Raw genomic sequence first — 21817 nt, 5'->3', positions numbered from 1 at the left:
AGGATTCCGAGGAGGGGTGTAAGATGGCAGGCAGGTAGTTCTAGGGTGGGGAGGTGACTGGGGGTGGAGTTGCGAGACTGTGGCAGGTGAATGATAGATGGAGGCAGACAAAGAGAGAGACAGAGGAAAGGGAGAAGGTAAAAGAACCCTTTTCTTTGCCCTCTATCTTTGCATCATCAGTAAAGTTGACTAAAATATAGTTCCTTTATCTAAGTCACTAATATATGTCGTTGTGGACCCAGCACTGACCTCTGTGCCATGCCACGTGCCAATCTAGAAATGACCCACTTTCCCCTATTTTCCGTTTCCTATATCCTCTCCTTCTTGGACAGTCCCCTCGGGATCGAGGATGACGTGCTTTCGTTCCAATTCTGTCGGTTCCGAGGTGACTGATGAGGCCAAAGTGGGAACTGCAGATTCTGCCATGGATGGGACAAGTGTTGGCCGACGGTGTAGGTGGATGGGTAGTTTGTGAGCTGGTCTGCTCCTTACACCATTTACACTGGGCGTCTGTGTGCTCCCTTTACATGGACACAGGTTCTTATCTTGTCCTTTACCACCTTCAGCGATCATGAGCCTGAGATTCTGGGGCATCAGTGGGGATGTTGGATTCTTCCAAGGAGATTCTGAGAACATCCTCCTGTCTACCTGCTTATCTCTTCCCATGCCAGAGCTCGGAACAGAGAGTCTGTTTTGGGAGCAAGGTTTTGGCATGATATTGCAGTTGTACAATATGTTGGTGAGGCTGCACTTGGAATATTGGGGACTGTTTTGGTAACCTTGCTATGGGAAAGATGCCATTAAGTTGGAAGGAGTGCAGAAAAGATCTACGTTGCCAGGACTCAAGGGACTGGGTTAGAGGGAAAGCTTGGGCAGGTTAGGATTTTATTCACTGGGGCATAATTCATAGGATAATGAGGGGTGATCTTATAAGAGGCATATAAAATCGCGAGGGGTTTTGATAGGGTGAATGCACACAGTTTTTCCCAGGGTTGGGGAATCAAGAACTAGAGGGCATAGGTTTAAGGTGAGAGGGGAAGAATTTAATAGGGACCTGAGGGGCAACTTTTTCACACAGAGGGTGGCATGTACATGGTATGCCAGAGGAAGTGGTTGGGGTAGATTAAAAAAATGACATTTAAAATATACTTGGACAGGTACATGGACAGGAAAGGTTTACAGGGATATGGGTTGAATGCGGGCATGGGACTAGCTTGGACGGGCATCTTGGTCGATTTGGGCCGAAGGGCCTGTTCCCATGCTGTATGACTCTATGACTCACGGCCTGTCCAACAGAATATAATTAGGGCCACAATGTTGTTTTCCCACCAACTTCAAACAGTCAGACTCCATATCCCCCATCCCTGGTCCCACTCTCCACAAGATTCAATGACTGAACCTTTCACCACTTAACCCGTAGCTCTGGATTTAACCAGATCTCCTCTCGTATGCCTTTCAGACATGGGACCTCCTGTGGATATCTGAAGATCTTGTAACCACCCGCTTCTCAGAGTTACCTCTATTTTTCCCTTTTTATTTACTGACACAAGAAATTAGGAGCAGGAGAAGGCCATTCGGCCCATCAAGCCTGCCCCACCATTTAATATGATCATGAATGGTCCATGCTGGCCTCAACTCCTCCTCTGTGCTATTTCTCCACACCCCTCTATTCCTCGATCTATCAAATATTTAATGATCCAGCTTCCACCGCCATGACAAGGCCAGCATTTCTTTCCATCCCTAATTGCTCCTGAGAGAGTGAGCTCCCTTCTGGAACACTGCAGTTGTTGAGTAGGGATGAGAACCATCAACAATAAACTACAAGCTGGGAAGGTGTGTGACTTGATCGGGAGCTTGGAGATGGTGGTGGTCCCATTCAACTTCTGTCCTGAGTTTGGGAGGCAGTCAGGAATAGCCTGGGCAAGCAACTGCAGCACATTCTGTAGATGGTACACACTGCAGCCAATGTACACTGGTGGCAGAAGGAATGAATGCTTAGGGTAGTCGATGGGCTGTTTTGTCCTCAATGGTCGACATTTCAGGTTGAGACCCTTCATCTGGACTGGATGAAGGGTCTCAACCCAAAACGCCGACTGTCCATTTCCCTCCACAGATGCTGCCTGACCCATTGAGTTCCTCCAGAGCTTTGTGTGTTGCTCCAGGTTCTAGCATCTACAGTCTCTTGTGTCTCCTTGTCCTCAATGGTGTCGAGCTTCTCAAGTGCAGCTGGAACTGAACTCATCCAGGCTAGGTGAAAATGTTCTGCTGCATTCCTGACTTGTGCCCTGTGGATTCCATACAAGGTGGGCTGCAGTTGTTGCTGAATATGCCTTTGGTGAAGTAAATGGAATGAAGATTGAGAGAGAAGTAACCATGAATCTAATCCAATATCCCCTCAGTCCAGTTACCTCAGTTTCTCATCTTTATGTGACTCAATTATCTTGGAAATCTTTCCTGATTAATACAATAATTTAGTACCATATTAACTTTGCTGGACCTTGAACGTGCACTTGGTCTTCCCAATTTAATAAACAGTGGGGTGTTTAATTCAATCATTGACTATAGTTGCGCGTCACCTACTGTTTGTGAGGATGGCTCAGTTGCACGGGCGTCAGGTATCCCAGCATGGACCGGAACCAGACAGCCACATCTCAGCTCCCTTCTCATTTTTAAGAAGGGCAGAAATGCCACAAGCTCAGGGCTGTGAAAACAAGGCCCAAACCCCACAGCAGGGGACATCCCATCTGCAATTATCATGACAAAGCAGAGGAAGAATGAATCACCAAGTCTTACAACATGGTCTTCCCAGTGATTTTAGGCACCTCAGCCTGAAAAGCCCTCAACAGCTGCTACATGTATACGGTCAGGTCTCAGCAGGCAGACTTAATTCTCCCTGGAACCACTCCAATTGTCCTCGATCACCACACAACAAAATTAAGTTGTGTGCTTGTAGACCAGAATGCAGGAAAATGCTCCATGTTCTGTGAGGACTTTCAACTGAAGTTGCTACAGTGTTTGCTGCGCCAATCTACATCTGTTCCCAGCACTTGCAATCCCAACGGAGTTGCCAACTCTAAATGGCCACATCCATAAGGCATTGGCATGTGACCTCTTGATTCTAGTTGCCACATTGGTCACCTGATATCATCATCCTTGCTGTGCCCCGCTTTCTCACACCAACTGGTGACCTGGTTACCTTTCATAATCTTATTGGACAATATTCAACATCATGTCAATAACATTTCCTCTGCCAAAGTATCCAACTTTTTATATTAAATAAAATGAAATTGTTCATAGAAAATTAAATACTCCAATTGTGTTTCCAACATTCTACGATTCCTTGACCAACTGCTGTCAGTAGGAGATTAACCTTGAATTCCAGGAGTTTCCAGGACAATCCAGGAGACCTGGAAATCTTAGACCTGTCTAAACCACATATGCATTACAAAGCATTGTTTCCTTATCCTGTACAGCGTTAAATGCTATCAGAATAATCCAATGACATCAGCAGATAAAGTGCAGTCACCAATTTCTTCAGAGATTACCACACACACACATTGGCACTGTGGCTGCTGTTCAACCATTGTACCAGTGCCACCTCCTTAACAGAGCTAATTAGTCCCACTTCCCTGCCCCTGCTCCATAACATGCGACGTGCTGCTCTGCACACACTGGAGAGGCCATCTTTCAGGTGAAATATTAAACTGCAGTCCTGTCTGTTCTCAGGTGGATGTAAAAGATCTCAAGATAGTACTCTGAAGAAGAGTAGAAGAGATATTTCCATGGCCTAGTCAGTTTGTAATCCCTCAGTTAACGCTACTGAGGCTATCTTGTTATCAAAATATGGGAGCTTGCTATCTGTAAATTGGCTGTAGTGTTTTCTGCACTGTAGCTGTAAGTGTTCGTCTGTCACTGGTTGTAGAGCATCTTGGAACATCCCGAGATTGAGAAAAGTGCTGTGTTCATGCAAGCTTTTCATTTTTACTGGATGCCCATTGTGTATTAGATGTTGAGAAGTTTTAGTCTGTGTGCAGACTATCATTAACTAATGCACTGATTTATTATAGCCCCTGAGTGTCATTTGGAGATCTGGTTCATTGTGGTCGAATTACTGGATGTATATTCAACAGGCCTGGGCTACTGGTCCAGACTCGCAAACTCAAATCCAACTGTTCCAGGTGAAGAAGTTAAAATCAATAACTTAAAAACAAATTTGGAATTTTAAAGTTAACATCAGTAATGGTGACTGCAAAACCACCAGAGAGTCATAAAATCCCATCGAGTTCAGGTTGTGCCATCTTCCCAAGGCTGGCCTTTATATAATGCTAGACCCACCCAAATGTCCCCTGAAAAGGGCTAAAAACCTCTAGATCTATGCTTTTTTTTATCATTTATTCATTTTTTTTCAGGGCATGAGTACCACTGGCCAGGGCAGCATTTATGGGAGGAGGTACAGGAGCCTGAAGACCCACACTCAATGATTCAGGAACGGCTTCTTCCCCTCCGCCATCAGATTTCTGAACCGTCCATGAACCCATGACCATTACCTCGTTATTCCTTTTTTGCACTTTCTATTTATTTTGTAATTTATAGATTTTTATGTCTTCGCACTGTACTGCTGCCGCAAAACAGCACATTTCACGTTATATGTCAGTGATAATAAATCTGATTCTGATACTGAACAGAATGGCTTTCTGGGCCACTTCAGAGGACATTTTAAGAGTCACCTACATTACTGTGGATCAGGTGTCATATAGAGGCCAGACCCGAAGGACATGAGTGATCCAGAAAGATCTAAAGTGAATCTACACTGACTACCAATCTGGTGACTGAATCTTCACCGCCAATCAGTTCAAGGGGCAATGATGGACAGACAGCAAATGCCACCTTGGTCAGTGATACAGCCATCTTGCATAGCAACCTGAGACATCAACCATCTTGTGCAGTATGCTATTATGTGCAATTCTGATTACAGGAAGAATGTGGAGGCTTTGGAAAGGGTGCAGAAGAGGTTTACCAGGATGCTGTCTGGATTAGAGGAGAGACTGGACAAACTTGGGTTGTTTTCTTTGGAGTGTTGGGCTGAGGGGAAACCTGACAGAGGTTTACATAATTATGAGAGGCACAGAAAGGGTAAATAATCAGAATGTTTTTCCCATGGTAGAAATATCAAGTACTTGGAACCTTGCAGTCTAAGGGCATGAACATTATATTCTCCCGCTTTAGGTAATCCTCACCCCCCTTCCCCACAACAACCACCACCTCCCCCCGCCCCACCATGCTTCTTCTCTTTCCTATTTCCTACCTTTTTTACCTCTCTCTCCTTACCTTTGACCCATCCCCCGGTGGATCTGCTCTCCCCTCCTCCCCCACACCTGCCTGTCACTATCTCTTACCTGCATCTACCTACCACCACCTTCTGCCCACCCCGCCTCCCCTCTTTTGTCCACCTATCACTGCTCTGCTTTTCCCTCCTATATACTGGGCTTCCCCTTTTCCTATCTTCAGTCCTGAGGATGGGTCCTGACCCGAAATGTTGACCGCCTGCTTTTCTCCACGGATGCTGCCTGTCCTGCTGAGTTCCTCCAGCATCATCGTGTTTTTCATCTAAATTCCAGCATCTGCGGTCCTTTGTTTCTCAAGTACAAGAGGACGTGCATTTAAGATGAGATGGGGAAAGTTCAAAGGAGATGTGCAGGACAAGTTTTTTCTTACACAGGGAGTGGTGGGCGCCTGGAACGGGCTGCCAGGGGTGGTGGTGAAAGCAGATACGATAGTGGTGTTTAAGAGACTGTTAGATAGACACACGAATATGCAGGGACTGGAGGGATGTGGATCATGTGCAGGCAGAAGGGATTTAGTTTAATTTGGCATCGTGTTCTGCACAGACATTGTGGGCTGAAGGGCCTGTGCCGTACTGATCTATATTCTATCCCTCTGCCTCCACAGATGCCACCTGACCCGCTGCGTTCCTCCAGCAGTCTCATTTTCGTTGTGAATCAAAAGACTTTTACGTGCCTCTCTTTCCTTTTAGTTTGCAACAAACAGGCTGACATAAAGACACCGAAGCTGCCAACTGTTGTGTCCATTCTCCCTCAAGTGCCAGACGCTCACTCCACCATGCCAGGAGTTAATGACTTCCCACACACACTCGAGACCTGTCACTCTGCCAGATGACGTTGGCAAATTATAGCCCACACCAAGAGCAAACATCTCCAGGGTGAGATGTCATCAGATGGAAGGCTGGACGTTGCTCAGTTTCAAAATAAAATTATTCCTCCACTTTGAATAAAATCAACACAAAATGATCCTTTCTGAAATCATTCTCCTCTTGAAACATTCCCTTAATTAATACCCTGTGCATCTGCTACATGTGCAAGTGTGTCAGCTGTAAATCGCAGGGCTGATGTAGGTGTTGCACCCAATTAAAAAACTCATTAGCATTCCTGGTTGGTTTCCCGCACCGTATGAACTGAATGTCACAACAAAGTCTTTCTTTTCCCCCTCGCCTGCCTTGCAAAGATTCTGAGTGCGTTTCATGCCACTACTTCACCAACACGTTAAGCAATCCAAGTACAATTGCCTGACGCCGCCTTTGTGATTGGTCGTTGTGTTAAGTCAATAAGGGAAGGGAGCACATTTTTCAGTGCAGATGGCTCCAGACAATCAAACACTGCAACACCTGTGGCAGCCGCCTGGGAGTTTTGTGAACACAAACTAGTGAATCATGGGGACGTGCTTAGTACTGAACAGTCACTTCCTCTCTTTTTATTTCTCTTTCTCTATTTGATTTGATTCCAATTCTCCCTCCTTACTTACTACACCATTCGGACCGTTGCCTCCATACTAGGCTCCCTTCAGTCTTGTTCCCCCTGTCCTTATTTCCCTCTCTCTGCTCAGCAATACACTTTGAGTATTTTACCTACACTGAGCGGTAACTTACAACAGCCAACTAACCTTTGGGATGCAGGACAAAACCCCACAGAAACCCACATGGTCACAGGAAGAGCATGCAAACTCCACACCGACAGCACCAGAAGTCGGGATCAAACCTGGGTCCCTGGAGCTGTGAGGCAGCAGCACTAACCAGTGATATGTCAGAACTCCACACTCTCGATCAATAGTTCCCCCGATCTTTCTCTGTTCTCGTCGGTCACAAACATGAAAGAACGCCTATTTCTATCGTCGCTCAGAGGCTCTGCGTGTCTTTGCAACCAATGAAACACCTCTGAAAGTAAATATAGGAAACACGGCTGCTAACTTGTGCACAGCAAGCTCTCACTAACAGTGTGATAATCACTGAAAATCTGTCACAGGATGCTGGTTGTGGAATAACTACTGGAAGAATAGTGGTGGAAGCAGACACGACAGTGGTGTTTCAGAGGCTGTTAGACAGGCACATGACATGCAGAAAATGGAGGGAATAATGGATCATGCGCAGGCAGAAGGGATTTAGTTTAATTCAGCATCGTGTTCAGCATAAACATTGTGGGCTGAAGGGCCTGTTCCTGTCCTAGAATATAGAATGTTACAGCATTGTACAGGCCCTTTGGCCCACCATGTTGTGCCGACATTTTATCCTGCTCTAAGATCTATCTAACCCTTCCCTCCCACATAGCCCCCCCATTTCTCTATCATTCATGTGGCTATCTAAGAGTCTCTTAAATGCCCCTAATGTATCTGCTCCCACAACCTCTGCTGGCAGTGCGTTCCATGCACCCACCATTCTCTGTGTAAAAAAACTTACCCCTGACTGTCCTGTACTGTTCAACGTAATATTTTGCCTTACCTGAGAGTAACAGAGCCACAATTTAACAGCTCACCTGAAAGACAGCACCTCCACCCACGCAGTTGACCCACAGCTCTGCACTGTAGTATCTGCGGAGATAAGTTCTCAAATTTCGGGAGTTTTGAGACCAGGCTTTGTTGATTGAGAGGTGAGTGCCACTGACTCAGCCACAACTGACATCAGAGAAGAACTAATCAAAGCACCCACCTTTTCCAATCAAACAGCATATACTTCCTATGAAAATCAGGTAGAAATTTGCATATTGTGGATGTTATAGAGTCATAGAGTTATATAGCACGGAAACAGGCCATTTGGCCCAACTCATCCATGCTGAAGAAAGTGCCCATTTAAGGTAGTCCCATTGGCTGCTTTTGGTCCATATCTCTATAAACCTTTCCTGTCCATGCACCTGTCTAAAATCTTTTAGATGTGGTAACTGTACCTGCCTCTACCACTTCCTCTGGCACAGCTTGTTCAACATACCCACCACCCTCTGTGTGAAAAACCTGCCCTTCAGGCACCCTTTAACTCTTTCCCCCCTCACCTTAAATTTATGCCCTTAGACTCCCCTACCCTGGGAGAAAGACTGTGACCATCCACCTTATCTATGCCCCTCATGATTTCATAAACCTCTTTCAGGTCGCCCCTCAGCCTCCTTCACTCCAGGGAAAACATTCCCAGCCTATCCAGTCTCTCCTTATAACTCAAGCCCTACAGTCCCAGCAACATCCTTGTGAATCTTTTCTGCAATCTCTGTAGTTTAATCACACCCTTCCTGTAGTATGGTGACCAGAACTGCACACAATATTCCAGGTGCGGTCTCACCAATGTCCTTCTGTTCCTCAGAAGATGCTTGCTGGCATGGAGTGTCTCGGTTATGTGGAGACAGTGGATAGGCCAGGTTTTCCTTGGAGCAGAGAAAGTTAAGGGGGGAACCTGACAGAAGTGGATGCAACTATGAGGAACAAGAACAGAGTAGACAGCAGTGAACCTTTCCCCATAGTAGCGCTGTCTATAACTAGAGGGCATAGGTGTGAGATAAAGAGTAAGATTTCAGGAGGATACAGAAAGAACTTTTTTCACCCAGAGGGTAATTGGAGTTTGGAATGCACTGCCTGAGAAGGTGATTGAGACTTCCACAACACTGAGCACTCCAATCGTCAAGGCATAGAAAATTACAGACCAAGTGGTGGTATGTGGAATTAGTATGTACCTCCCATCGGGCAGGAGATACAAAAGCCTGAAAGCACTTACCACCAGGCTCAAGGACAGCTTCTATCCCACCATTAAAAGGCTATTGAACAGTCCTCTAATATGATAAAATGGACTCTTGACCTCCCAATCTACCTCGTTATGGCCTTGCACCTTATTGTCTGCCTGCACTGCACTTTCTCTGTAACCATAACACTATCCTGCATTCTGTTATTGCTTTTCCCTTGTACTACTTCAATGCACTGTTGTAATGAAATGATCTGTATGGATGGCATTCAAAACAAAGTTTTGCACTGTACCTCAGTACATGTGACAATAACAAACCAATTTACTCTCTTGTCAGCATAGATGTGGTGGGCTGAGGGGCCTATCTCTCTGCTGTATGACACTATGATTCTCAGTAAGACAGACTCCCTCATACCAATGAGGCAGTGAAATGCTTACACCTGTGATCTACACCACCCAGAAAGACAAGGACAACACCACCACTTTCTACTTTCTATTGAATTCACACTCTCTTCTTCCCCGGAAACACACCACTGATCTTTCACCATCTGGGTCTAAATCCTGGAACTTTCGACCCAATACAACCATGGGAGCACCTTCTCCAGAGTGCAGCCAGTCAAGGAGGCTGCTCACCACCAGCTCCTCAAGGGCAGTGAGGGACGAGCAATAAATGCTGCTCTCGCCAGCAATGCTCAGACCTTGAGAACGAACAAAAGAGGGTTTAGCGGAACAACACCTCATATTCCACCTTGGGAGTCTCCAATCTGATGGCCTCAACATCGATTTCTCGAACTTTTGTTAACTCCAACCCTTCTTTTTCTTCCCTCCCCCCCCCCAACTCCTTTGTCTTCCCTTATTCCTGTGGCTCCCTTCCCCCGCCTTAATGACCTGCCCATCGCCTCTCCTCCCCTCCCCCATCCTTTATTCCATGGTCCACTGCCCTCTCCTACCGGATTCCTTCTTCTTCAGCCCTTTGCCTCTTCTACCTGTCACCTCTCAGCTTATTACATCTTCCACTCCCCCCCCCACACCCACCTACCTTCCCCCTCTCACCTGGACCCGCCAATCCCCTGAACTCACCTGTCACCTGCCTGCATTGTACTTCTCCCCCCACCTGCTTATTCCGGCTTCTGCCGTCTTCCTTTCCAGTCCTGATGAAGGGTCTCGGCCCGAAACGTCGACTGTTTATTTCCCTCCATGGACGCTGCCTGACCTGCTGAGCCCCTCCAGCACTTTGTGTGTATTGCTCCAGATTCCAGCATCCGCAGAATTTCTTGTGTCTCCATGTTAGTAATAGACACTTGGTTAAAGCAGAAGCAAATCTACAGATGATTTGGGGAGGCAACGAAACGTCTTCAACTGAACGGAGTAACATATAATATGCAAGGGACAGAAGACTATTTGGGTTCAGTTGGAGCTGTCCATAGCCTAGAAAACCTGGCTCACTAAAAGGTACTCAAAAGGCTTTGCCAATGGTTCACGGCTTCTTCGGAAGTAGCATCCAAATCCGATATAGAAGGATAAAGACATCAAGAGAATGGGGAACAATGGGGAACTGCCTTGAATTTCCCCTTCCAAGCCACCCATCTTCTGCCTTTTCCTCTTGGTTGCTGGATCAAAATCAACATCAAGATGCACTGCAGCACATTACGTGAGAGGTCAGCATCATGTACACTGCTGGGAGGTGAACCTCACACGATCAGCTGTCTGTTTACCTGCCATCACTGAGGCGCAGGATTTATGCACTGTGAATGATTGTCCTTAATGACTCATTTCCAAGCCTCCAGGAGAAAATCTACCAGTAGACAGGGCAAATAATCAATAATACATAAGGAATGGATTAAACCACAGACAAAAAAGGAAGAGAACGGCATTTGTCACAGGCGTTCAATGACTGATTATAGAGCTTTCTATCTTAGAACTAATCTTCCAGCATATAATCACATCGCAAATAACATCCCTCTAATTTGGACGTGGAAGCTCTCCTTGAAATTTCTGTGTTGATAATCACACCAGGATTTTCCACAGCGAGCACTGTGTTACCCCAATCCCGATCAGGCAGCTAGCAGAGGCTGCAACAATGTGCAGACAACTCAGTGTTGGTCAGCACTGCCTGGATTCATGTCTGATAAATGGTAGTAGCTGCTGTGTGGAAGGTTCTGTCTCAATAAGACGTCAAAGATGTGGGGATACTGTGTGAGGGGTGACTGGTGAGAAAGCCCATCGTGGAGGGGAATAACTGGAGAGAGAGAGAGACACACACACACACACCCCCAACTGTCGAACCACTGAAATGCAAGAACAGGAAGAGGCCATTCTGCCCCTCAAGCTTGTCCTACCATTCAAACGGATCATGGGTGATCCATAACCAGTCACCAGTCCTTGCCTTTTCCCCATGGCCCTTTAATACCTCGGTTAATAAAATAAAATCAAACTCAGATTCTAACTTAACAATTGATCGAGCTGTTTATGGGAGAGAACTCCAAATTTCTCCCATCTTTTGACTGTAGAAATATTTCCTAATTTTATTCCTGAAATCTGGACTTTTATGCTCTGCCCCTAATCCTAGACACCCAACCCAACAGAAATAGTCTCTCTCTCTTTCTCTATCCTGTCAATTTTCTTTAATACATTAGCCTCTTCAAACAAATCACATCTTAACCTTCTACATCTCTGGGAACATCTCCCTGTAACTTCGTCCTCAGTGTTCAGGAGGTGGTAATACCGCCAATCTATGCTGGATTCCCTCCAAGACCAATACTGTACTCTTCGCAATAATTAAAGGAGTGTACTTTTCACAATAATTAAGGGCAGGGCATAAAGTCAACAGTCTATACAATCCCATGGGCTTCCCATCTGTTGAGTTGTGTAAAAATTGCCCCAACCTTAGTCTGGTTTGTTTTCCTTTCCTCCCTGGTCATTGTGAATCTCAAAGGTTCAACTGGGTGGACGCAGGGAGGTTGTCTCCCCTGACTGAGGAGTCCCAGAGTCATATAGCATGGAAGCAGCCTCTACACTAGGAGCAATTTACAATGGCCAATTAACCCACCAAACTGCACACCTTTGGGATGTGGGAGGAAAGCCGAGCACCTGGAGGAAACCCATGCAGCCACAGTGAGAACGTGCAAACTCCACACAGACAGTGCCTGAAGTCAGCATTGAACCCAAGTCTCTGGCACGGTGTGGCTGTAACTCTACGAGCTGCACCAGTCTACTGTCCAAAGTCTAGAACTGAGGAGTCCAGGGATCATAGTTCCAGAGTAAATGGCAAGCCATGTAGGACAGAAGGAAGGTGAATCTTCAGAGCTGTGGAGCTTGGATCAATGATTTCTAGAAGTGAATCAAGGAATATGTGAATAGACCATAAGACATAGGAACATTGGCCATTCGGCACTTTAAGTCTGCTCCGCCATTCGATCATGGCTGATTTATAGTGTTGGAAAATGAGGGCAAATTAGAAGAAATTGACAATTGGAGAGAAAATGAATTTAGCTCTCGTTGTCTTGGTGAAGCAGCCGGCATAATCAAAGACCCCACCCACCCGGGACATTCTCTCTTCTCTCCTCTTCCATCGGGTAGAAGATACAGGAGCCTGAGGGCACGTACCACCAGACTTAAGGACAGCTTCTACCCCACAGACTATTGAACGGTTCCCTTATACAATGAGATGGACTATGACCTATGACCTCATGACCTCATGATCTACCTTGTTGTGACCTTGCACCTTATTGCACTGCACTTTCTCTGTAGCTGTGACACTTCACTCTGTACTGTCATTGTTTTTACCTGTACTACCTCAGTGCACTCTGTACTGACTCAATGTAACTGCACCGTGTAATGAATTGACCTGTAAGATCGGTTTGTAAGACATGTTTTTCACTGTACCCCGGTACAAGTGACAATAATAAACCAATACCAATACCAATAAAAGCAACAAAGAGAGCGAGAGAGTGAGGCTGAGAAAGGGGAGAGAAGTGGATGAGAGAGGCAATGTGTTCACAGGAAGGTTACAGGAGGTAAAGAGGACATTTAGCCCCTGAAATCCAAACTGCCTCTATATAATAACTATCCAACTGGTTTTATTCCCTGCCCTTTCCCTATCCCCTGCTTTTTTATTTCCCCTTTGATACTTTTCCAGTTCCCTTTCCAACACACCCGTATCTGCCCTCACTATCTTCTACCATTTGCAGCGAAAAGTGTCACTTCTGATGAATGAGAAACAGACAGAAAGCCAAGAAGTAAAATAGTCTGGAGAAGAAAGACAAAGGAGGAACAGTAATACTGCTGCAGAGCAGCTCTCAACGTCTACGCTTCTGTGGGTCAATGTAGAGGACATTAAAGCTATTCTTTTCATTTATCTACTTTGAAGGACAAAACAACAAGTGAAAATATCTGTTTTCAATAAAATCAGACAGATCCTTGTGAAATAAATTGTTTTTGACGTCTGACATGAAAGATTGTTGACTTTTATTGTGGTTTATTGATTCTGGCCACAGTATTGTTCACTTCCTTCAGATATAAGTTTCCCCAACCTGCACTGAATTTACCCAGGAGGTTCTGGATGATGAGGGAGAAATGGGGGAATTTACCCTCATTCCATTTAAAGAGGGCATAAAACATTCCAAGGTACTTCAAAGGAAAAACATAACATCAAACCACATAAGGACATCGCCAGGCAGCTGGTAATAGGATTGGTCGAAGGGGAAAGTTTTGAAGAAGGAGTAACCAACAAACGATCTGCTGGAGGAACTCAGTGGGTCGAGCAGCATCTGTGGGAGGAAAGGAATTGTCGAAACCCTGTATCGGTACCCTGCTCTTGATGCAGGGTTTCGACCCGAAACGTCGACATTTCCTTCCCCACCCTCCACAGATGTTGCTTAATTTGCTGAGTTCCTCCATCAGATTGTGTACTGCTTCAGATTCCAGTCTCCACTTCAAAGGAGGAGGGAGGGGAAGAGAGGCAGAGAGTTTTGGAAAAGGAATGAATGATAGAGAAATGGAAGGCTATGTGGGAGGGAAGGGTTAGATAGACCTTAGAGCGGGACAAAATGTTGGAACAACATTGTGAGCCGAAGGGCCTGTACAGTGCTGTAATGTTTTATGAATTCCAGAGGTTGGGAACTAAAGAGTCAGCTGCCAATGGCGTATGATTAAGTTCAGGGGTGGCCAACGGTCCAGAATTGGGGTAGTGTAGACATTGCGGGGCGGGGGGTGGGGGGGCGGTGGTGGGGTGGTTGTGGGGCTGACAGGAATGAGAAAGCCCAAAGAAGGGTTCATCAAGACAAACCTTCACGGGAGCCAGGGTAGATCACTGAGAGAAGGGGTGATGGTGATCAGAACTTGAAGTTAGGACAGGGCAGCAATGTTCAGCCGAGGCCAAGCTTATGAAGTTTAGACTGAATAGGAGAGATCCCCAATAAGAAATCAATAGGGTACCATTGAATGGTGATTGTGTTACTGGACTAGAAACCAAAGATCTGGACTTCCTCTTTAGAGATAGGAGTTCAAATTCACACCATGGAATCAGAGAAAAAAATCTATGATCAGTGATGTTATACAAACTAGAGAGGTTGGACAAACTAAGGTTGTTTTCTCTAGAGTGGTGGAGGCTGAGGGGAGACCTGATAGAAGTTTATAAGATTATGAGAGGCATAGATAGGGTAGACAGCTGATATCATTTTTCCCAGGGCTGAAATGTCTAATACTAGAGGGCATGCATTTAAGGTGAGAGGGAGAAAGTTCAAAGGAGATGTGCGGGGCAAGTTCTTTTACACAGAGAGTGGTGGGTGCCTGGAATGCGCTGCCAGGGCTGGTGGTGGAGGCAAATATGATAAAGGTGTTTATGAGGCTCTTCGATAGGTACATGAATGTGCAGAGAATGGAGGGATATGGACCACGTGCAGGCAGAAGGGATTAGTTTAGCTGGGCATCATTAGTTTAATTAGTTCGGTACAACATCGTAGGCCGCAGGGTGTGTTCCTGTGCTGTACTTTTCTATGTTGTAATGTTAACCATGAAGTTGCAGGATTGTTGTGAAAGAACACATCTGGTTCACTGATGATCTTCAGGGAAGGAATGCTGCCATTTTTACCCTGGTCCAGCCTATATGTGTCTCCAAGACCCACCAATATGATGGACTCGTAACTGCCTCCTGAGGGGCAATGAGGGATGGAAAATAGAAGATGGTCCTGCCAGCAACAGTTTGCACCATGAACAAATAAAAAAAAGTCAGGAGAAAGTTCTTTTAAGCAATGAATGTGGACCTTGTTCCCTCGCACAATGAATCACGCACACAGGAGGCAGATACATCACTTACCGTGAGCATCTCGGTAATAGGCATGCGTTACACTGCGAAACCTCTCCTGGCCGGCAGTGTCCCAGATCTGGAAGCAGAAGGCAAAGCCATGAGTTATTCTTGTTAAGTCTCCCACTGAAACATCATTGCTTTCATTGCGCCTCTCATCAGTTTGATACAAATTCAATTTCCCACACATCAGATTGTGTTACTTTTGATAAGAACACATATGAGCGGACAGTCAGATAGAGCATCAAGCAATGGAGCAATACAGTTGCAGACAAAATGTGAATGATTAATCTATGCCACACTGTTAGCGTAAGACACCAGTGGAGAATTTCTGTGGGATTATGCCTATTATTCATTCTCATCTTTGACAGCAGGGCCCTCTTGTTTATACGGCTGCATCTTTGCAATGAAGATGGTGCATTCACAGGTTATTACCTCTCTAAGCAGGCTAACCAAATAGCCACCAAATGCACAGACAGTAGCTGAAGAGGAGAAACGTTCCCTCCAAAGCCACGTATTTAGAACGTGGAACAGTATAGCACAGAAACAGGCCCTTCGGCCCACAATGCCTGTGACGAGCATGAGGCTAATCCCTTCTGCCTGCACATGATCCATATCTTTCCAGTCCCTGCAGATTCATGTGGCTGTCTAAAAGCCTCTTGAATGCCGCTATCGATTCTGCTTCCACTACCACCCCTGGCATCATGTTCCAGGCACCTACCACTCTCAGTGTAAAAAAATTTGACCCACACCTCCCCTTTAAACTTACCCCCTCTGACCTTATAGCTGTGGCTTCTAGTGTTCAACATTTCTACCATGGGAGAAAGATTCTGGATGTCTACCCTATCCATGTCTCTCATAATTTTATAAACTTCTATCAGGTGTTCCCCTCAGTCTTTTCCCAAACTTTTGAACAATATTGGGACCTAATTTACATATCACAATGGTGATAACTACGTTGATTAAAATTGGTAAATTGGTTTATTATTGTCACATGTACCGAGGTACAGTGAAAAGCTTCTCTTGCATACTGTTCATATAGATCAATTTATTACTTCAGTGCATTGAGGTAGTACAAGGGAAAACATTAACAGAAAGCAGAATAACGTGTCACAGCTACAGAGAAAGTGCAGTTCAGGCAGACAATAAGGTGCAAGGCCATAACCAGGTGGATTGTGAGGTCAAGAGTGATACTAGGGAACTGTTCAATAGTCTTATAACAGAAGCTGTCCTTCAGCCTGGTGTTACATGCTTTCAGGCTTTTTTATCTTCTGCCCAATTGAGAGGGACGAGAAAAGAGAATGCCCATGGTGGGTGGGGTCTTTGATTATTTTGGCTGCTTTACCGAGGCAGTGATTCTATGGAGGGAAGGCTCGTTTCCGTGAGGTGCTAAGCTGTGTCCACAACTCCCTGCAGTTTTAAGATGAAGGCAGTGCTGTGTGGGTACTTGCATTAGTTTGATGCAAGACCTCCAAAGTTCTACTGCACAACCGCAAGGTGCCAAGTCTGGGAGAATATGCCACATACGTATGTAGAAAGATACACGAGGGCCTCTTTGCCCACCTCTGTGGAGGGCGGAGGCAGTGGAAGAACTGTGTAGGAGAGCTGCCGAGGGTGAGGAGTGGAAGGTAATCGCAGGGGGAGAGAATGAGGGGAAGATGATCTGGAGAGGGGGCGTGTTAGTTGGGGAGGCAATGTTGATCAGAAAAAATAACCCGAGGGGCTTCTGGGAAAGTCAGTCAGGAGGAAATAGCTTAGTTGAGAAAATAATTCTTAGGGTTTCAGGAAGTATTCTGACAGGTTGCATCTCAGCCTGAAATGGCAACTGCTCTGCTTTGGAACATCTGACCCTGCAGAGAGTAGTAAACACAGCCGAGTCCAACACGAGCTCATCACTTCCTTCCATCCAGTCCATCTTCACAGTGTGTTGCCTCAGGAAGGTTGACAGTATCGTCAAGGATGCCTGCCACCCAGGCCATTCCTTATTCTCTCTTCTACCTTCTGGGAGAAGATACAGGAGCTTGAAAGCCTGGACATCCAGACTTAAGAACAGCTCCTTCCCCACTGCTATCAGACTCCTGAACCAATCACATCCCCTTCCCGGTGGTGCTGCCACGATCTTGGACTCTTAACTCTACCTGCCTCGGTTATCCCATTATGGTCAATTAAGCCTGCTTTTCTCCACAGATGCTGCCTGGCCTGCTGAGTTCCTCCAGCATCATCGTGTTTTTCATTTAGATTCCAGCATCTGCAGTCCTTTGTTTCTCTATTGTCACTTAAGCATTTCTTTTTGCACTACTTCAGATTGCACTACAGTCCTTGCACTATGCCGTTGTTTTGCACTCATCGCTGTATTTATTGCTGTATTTATTATTACTATGTATACAGTCTTCTCTGTGAGCTTCACATGAGCAAGGAATTTCATTGCACCCTGGTGTATATGACAATAAACTAATCTGATCTGATCTAATCTACAATAATCAGAGTGGGAGTTGTTAACTGGGAGGGAGTGGGGTTGAGGGAGTCAATCTGAGAGCTGATTGAGGCCAGGGTCAGGATCAGTTGGAGAGATGAATGGGCTAGGGTGAGGCAGGGAAATGACAGTGGGGGGGACACAGAGGTGATACAGCTTGTCGGAGAGACAATTGGGAGATGTCTCAAGGGGTGGGTGAGAGTCACAATTAACACTGAACAGTACTGAGTGCCTCAAATTGCCCAGCAGAGGATCAAGTTCTTTAACTAATGCCAGATGAGCTCTCAACCCTCCAGCTCTTATACACGAGAGAGGCTCTTATACACAGTATCTGCACAAGGCACTGTCTGCTGTTTGACATTCAACTCTGCTCGCCCCATTATAGGAAGAATGTGGAGGCTTTGGAGAGGGTGCAAAAGAGGCTCACCAGGATGCTGCCTGGATTAGATGTGCTATCAGGAGTGTGTCACAAGGAGAGGCTGGGCAAACTTGGGTTGTTTTCTCTGGAGCGGTGGAGGCTGACAGGAGACCTGGACCTGATCGTAGTCTATAAGATTATGAAAGGCATAGATAGAGTAGACAGCCGGTATCTTTCTCACAGGGTCTGAATGCCTAATACTAGAGGACATGCATTTAAAGTGAGGGGGGAAAGCTCAAAGGAGATATGCAGGGTAAGTTTTTTACACAGAGAGTGGTGGGTGCCTGGAATGTGCTGCTGGGGTGGTGGTGCAGGCAGATACGACAGAGGCGTTTAAAAGGTGTGAATGCGCAGAGAATGGAGGGATATGGATATTGTGTAGGCAGAAGGGATTAGTTTAATTCGCTCGGCACAACATCATGGGCCAAAGGGCCTATTCTGGTGTTGTACTGTTCTATGTTCTATGACACTGTTTGTCATAGATTCAAAAATCCACACTTATGCAATTGGGGTTTTGTTGTAAAGATTCCATCATATAGCATGCAAAGATATTGTGCCAACCAACACAATAGCAAGACCATAATCGAAATGAAAACACAATGATGCTGTGACACTATGACACTATCAGCATCACACTGTTTTTCATCTAGATTCCAGCAACCGCAGTCCTTTGTTTCCCTCGATTCCATAATCAAAATGTTTGTTGTTGTGTTGCAGGAGCAGTTCAGGAAGCTTGCACAACACATACGGCTGTGGATAAGCTTTTTACCTGCTGACAGACGTCGCTGACTCTTTCATTAGTCATCTCCTCATGTTTATCTTTGGCCCAAATTGCACCTCCAGCACAGTGGGGTTAACATTGGAAGCTGACCTATTTTCACGAAGCTGTTTGCTGTTTGTCACTATCTGGAACTGCCCAATTCAATGTGTGTCTGGGGAGCTGTTTACTGAGGGCAGACATTTATAGACCGATTTCACAAAGGCTCATGTTTCTGTTGCGCTTTTTGTCCAAAGCACTTCGAGAACTTTTTACATGTAGTTGCCATTGCAAGAAGCTCAGAGGCCAATCCTTGCACAGCAAGATCCAACAAACAGCAAAGGTGGTCCACTTCAGTGATATTGACTGAGGAATAGTGACCCCCGAATACCAAGGAAATAGCTTTAAAAACACTGCCAAAGGATTGGTTATGCCCACTTAAAATATCTGGCAGGCCCTCAATCAAGAAACATTGCAGCCTTGGGATAAGGATCAGAATTAGTCAGGATTAACCTTCACAGTCAAACCATGTAAGTAATCAAGAATTCAAACATAAAGAGATTATGCTAATCTCATTGCCAGGCTCCTTTCATTAAAAGGACATGACAAATAGGGAACTTTTGACTGTAATTTTTTTAAGTAAACTTCAGGTCAAAGTAAAGGATACTCACTTTGCCCTGAGAGTCTCTAAAGAAATGTTTGAAGCCAGTTTAATACAAGGGCACCCTGCGTTATGGAAATCTAATTTTATGCAAATTCTCCCATACGTTTATTAAGTGCTTTTCAAGCTAGTAATAATAATAGGGCAGGCACAGTAGTGTAGCCGTTAGCATAACACTATTACAGCGCCAGTGACCCGGGTTCAATTCCGGCCACTGTCTGTAAGGAGTTTGTACGTTCTCCCTGTGTCTGCGTGGGTTTCCTCCGGGTGCTCCGGTTTCCTCCCACATTCCAAAGACGTACAGGTTGGGAAGTTGTGTGCGTGCTATGTTGGTGCTGGAAGCGTGGCGACACTTGTGGGCTGCCCCCAGAACACTCAACGCAAAATATGCATTTCACTGTGTGTTTTGATGTACCTGTGACTAATAAACATATCAAATCAAATCAAATAAAATGCTTCATGGTATTCATTAATGACTACAGGATATATTCCATCAGCTTAATTACGATGTTGGGGTGAATATTCAATGAATAAAAGAATTATACCAAGTGTATGTTAAGTGATACAATACAGGTAGCTATACAACATGATGTTTCTGACTTACAGCGAAATTGGCTGACTGACAGTTCTCTGGAACGGAACCCTTGTGTGACCCAGGGACTGCCTGTGTACGATTTAAGTGCTGCATCTTCAAACTGTCTCAGTTACTGGGCTTCTGAGTAAACGGGTTTAAGGTCGATGCAAAATGTGAAGCGGAGGGTCTTGTTCTCCTCCCAAGCCCCTGCATCACATGAAGATCAGGGGAGGAATGTGGTGCAGGCTGCAAATCCCTGACATAATCATCACAACAAAATTGAAAGCCTGTTTACATTCTGGTTACTTGAGTATCCAAAGCATAAAACAGCAATTTTGAATCATTGATTCTCCCCCAAAGATAAAACCTGTAAAGGTAAACCAGATCTCAACTTGCAGGAGCCTGAAGCAGAAATTCTGACTATTGTACTGAGTGCCAACAGACTGGAACAAACGACTTGACCTCCAATTAAAGCTTACACACACTTCAGCAGAAAATGGTGGGAACACTCAGCAGGCTAGGCAGCAGTGGTGGGGACAGAAACAGAGTTAACGTTTCGGGTTGATGTCCCTTTGTGCTCTGCAGACCATGTTCAGCACTTTTTGTTTCATTTCAAAATTATCATTATGTTGAAGGGGGGGCCATTTGGTCCATCATGTCTATGCTGCTTCTCAGAGCAATCCCATCAATACCATTCCCCCACTATTTCCCTGTAATAACTTCTCTCCCAGGACCCACTACAGCACCCTGATTCTTCCGTTGCTAACTGATGGGTATCTTACAGCAGCCAATTAACCTTCAACAGGGAGCAGAAAACAAACTACTGGAGGAACTCAGCGTAGTGTAGCGGCTAGCGTAACATTATTACAGCGCCAGTGACCCGGGTTCGATTCCGGCTGCTGTCTGTAAGGAGTTTGTACGTTTTTCCCATGTCTGTGTGGGCCTCCTCCGGGTGCTCGGGTTTCCTCCCACATTCCAAAGACGTACAGGTTAGGAAGTTGTGGGCATGCTATGTTGGTGCCGGAAGCGTGGCGACACTTGCGGGCTGCCCCCCAGAACACCCTACGCAAAAGATGCATTTCACTGTGTGTTTCAATGTACATGTGACTAATAAAGAAATCTTATCTGTGGAGGGAAATGGACAGTCGACGTTTCGGGTCAAAACTCTTCATCAGAACAGTGAAGGGTCTCAGTCCAGATGAAGGATCTCAATCCAAAATGTTAACTGCCCATTTCCCTACACAGATGCTGCCTGACCCACTGAGTTCCTCCAGCTGTTTGGTGTTTTTTGCTCCAGATTCCAGCATCTTCAGTCTCTTGTGTCTCCACCTACAACAAGCAAGTATTTGGGGCAGAGAATCTCTCTGTTCCATCAACAGGGTAGGTTTAGATTGTCTGGAGAGAGGGAACCTTTTTACCATTTATAGACAACACAAATGGTGTCAATGATGGCCTTAGATGGAGAGGAATAAGAAGTTGCTCAAATGGACCATTAATAATGATACCTTTTTCGTTTTGTATCATTCTCGGTTTATTCTTCTCATGTCATATGACAGACTACGTCAACTATATGCTACCTGCAGAGTGGAAGCAACATCAAGGATAACTGCAACAAGCAGGAAG

General features: G+C 45.5%; 1 protein-coding gene across 1 annotated transcript in view; it reads right to left on the bottom strand.

The window, feature by feature from the left end:
• Nucleotides 1-21817, bottom strand: part of LOC127573683 (ras-related protein Rab-26-like) — a 336554-nt gene that overhangs the window by 121754 nt on the left and 192983 nt on the right. Inside the window, exon 4 of the mRNA XM_052022102.1 lies at nucleotides 15324-15390. Within this exon, the coding sequence (XP_051878062.1) occupies nucleotides 15324-15390 (67 nt within the window). The remainder of the gene's footprint in view (nucleotides 1-15323; nucleotides 15391-21817) is intronic.

This window comes from Pristis pectinata, chromosome 8 (assembly GCF_009764475.1).
Source record: "Pristis pectinata isolate sPriPec2 chromosome 8, sPriPec2.1.pri, whole genome shotgun sequence".
Taxonomy (NCBI): Eukaryota; Metazoa; Chordata; class Chondrichthyes; order Rhinopristiformes; family Pristidae; genus Pristis; species Pristis pectinata.
The sequence above is the reverse complement of the archived record's forward strand: the minus strand, read 5'-3'. Positions and strand labels throughout refer to the sequence as shown.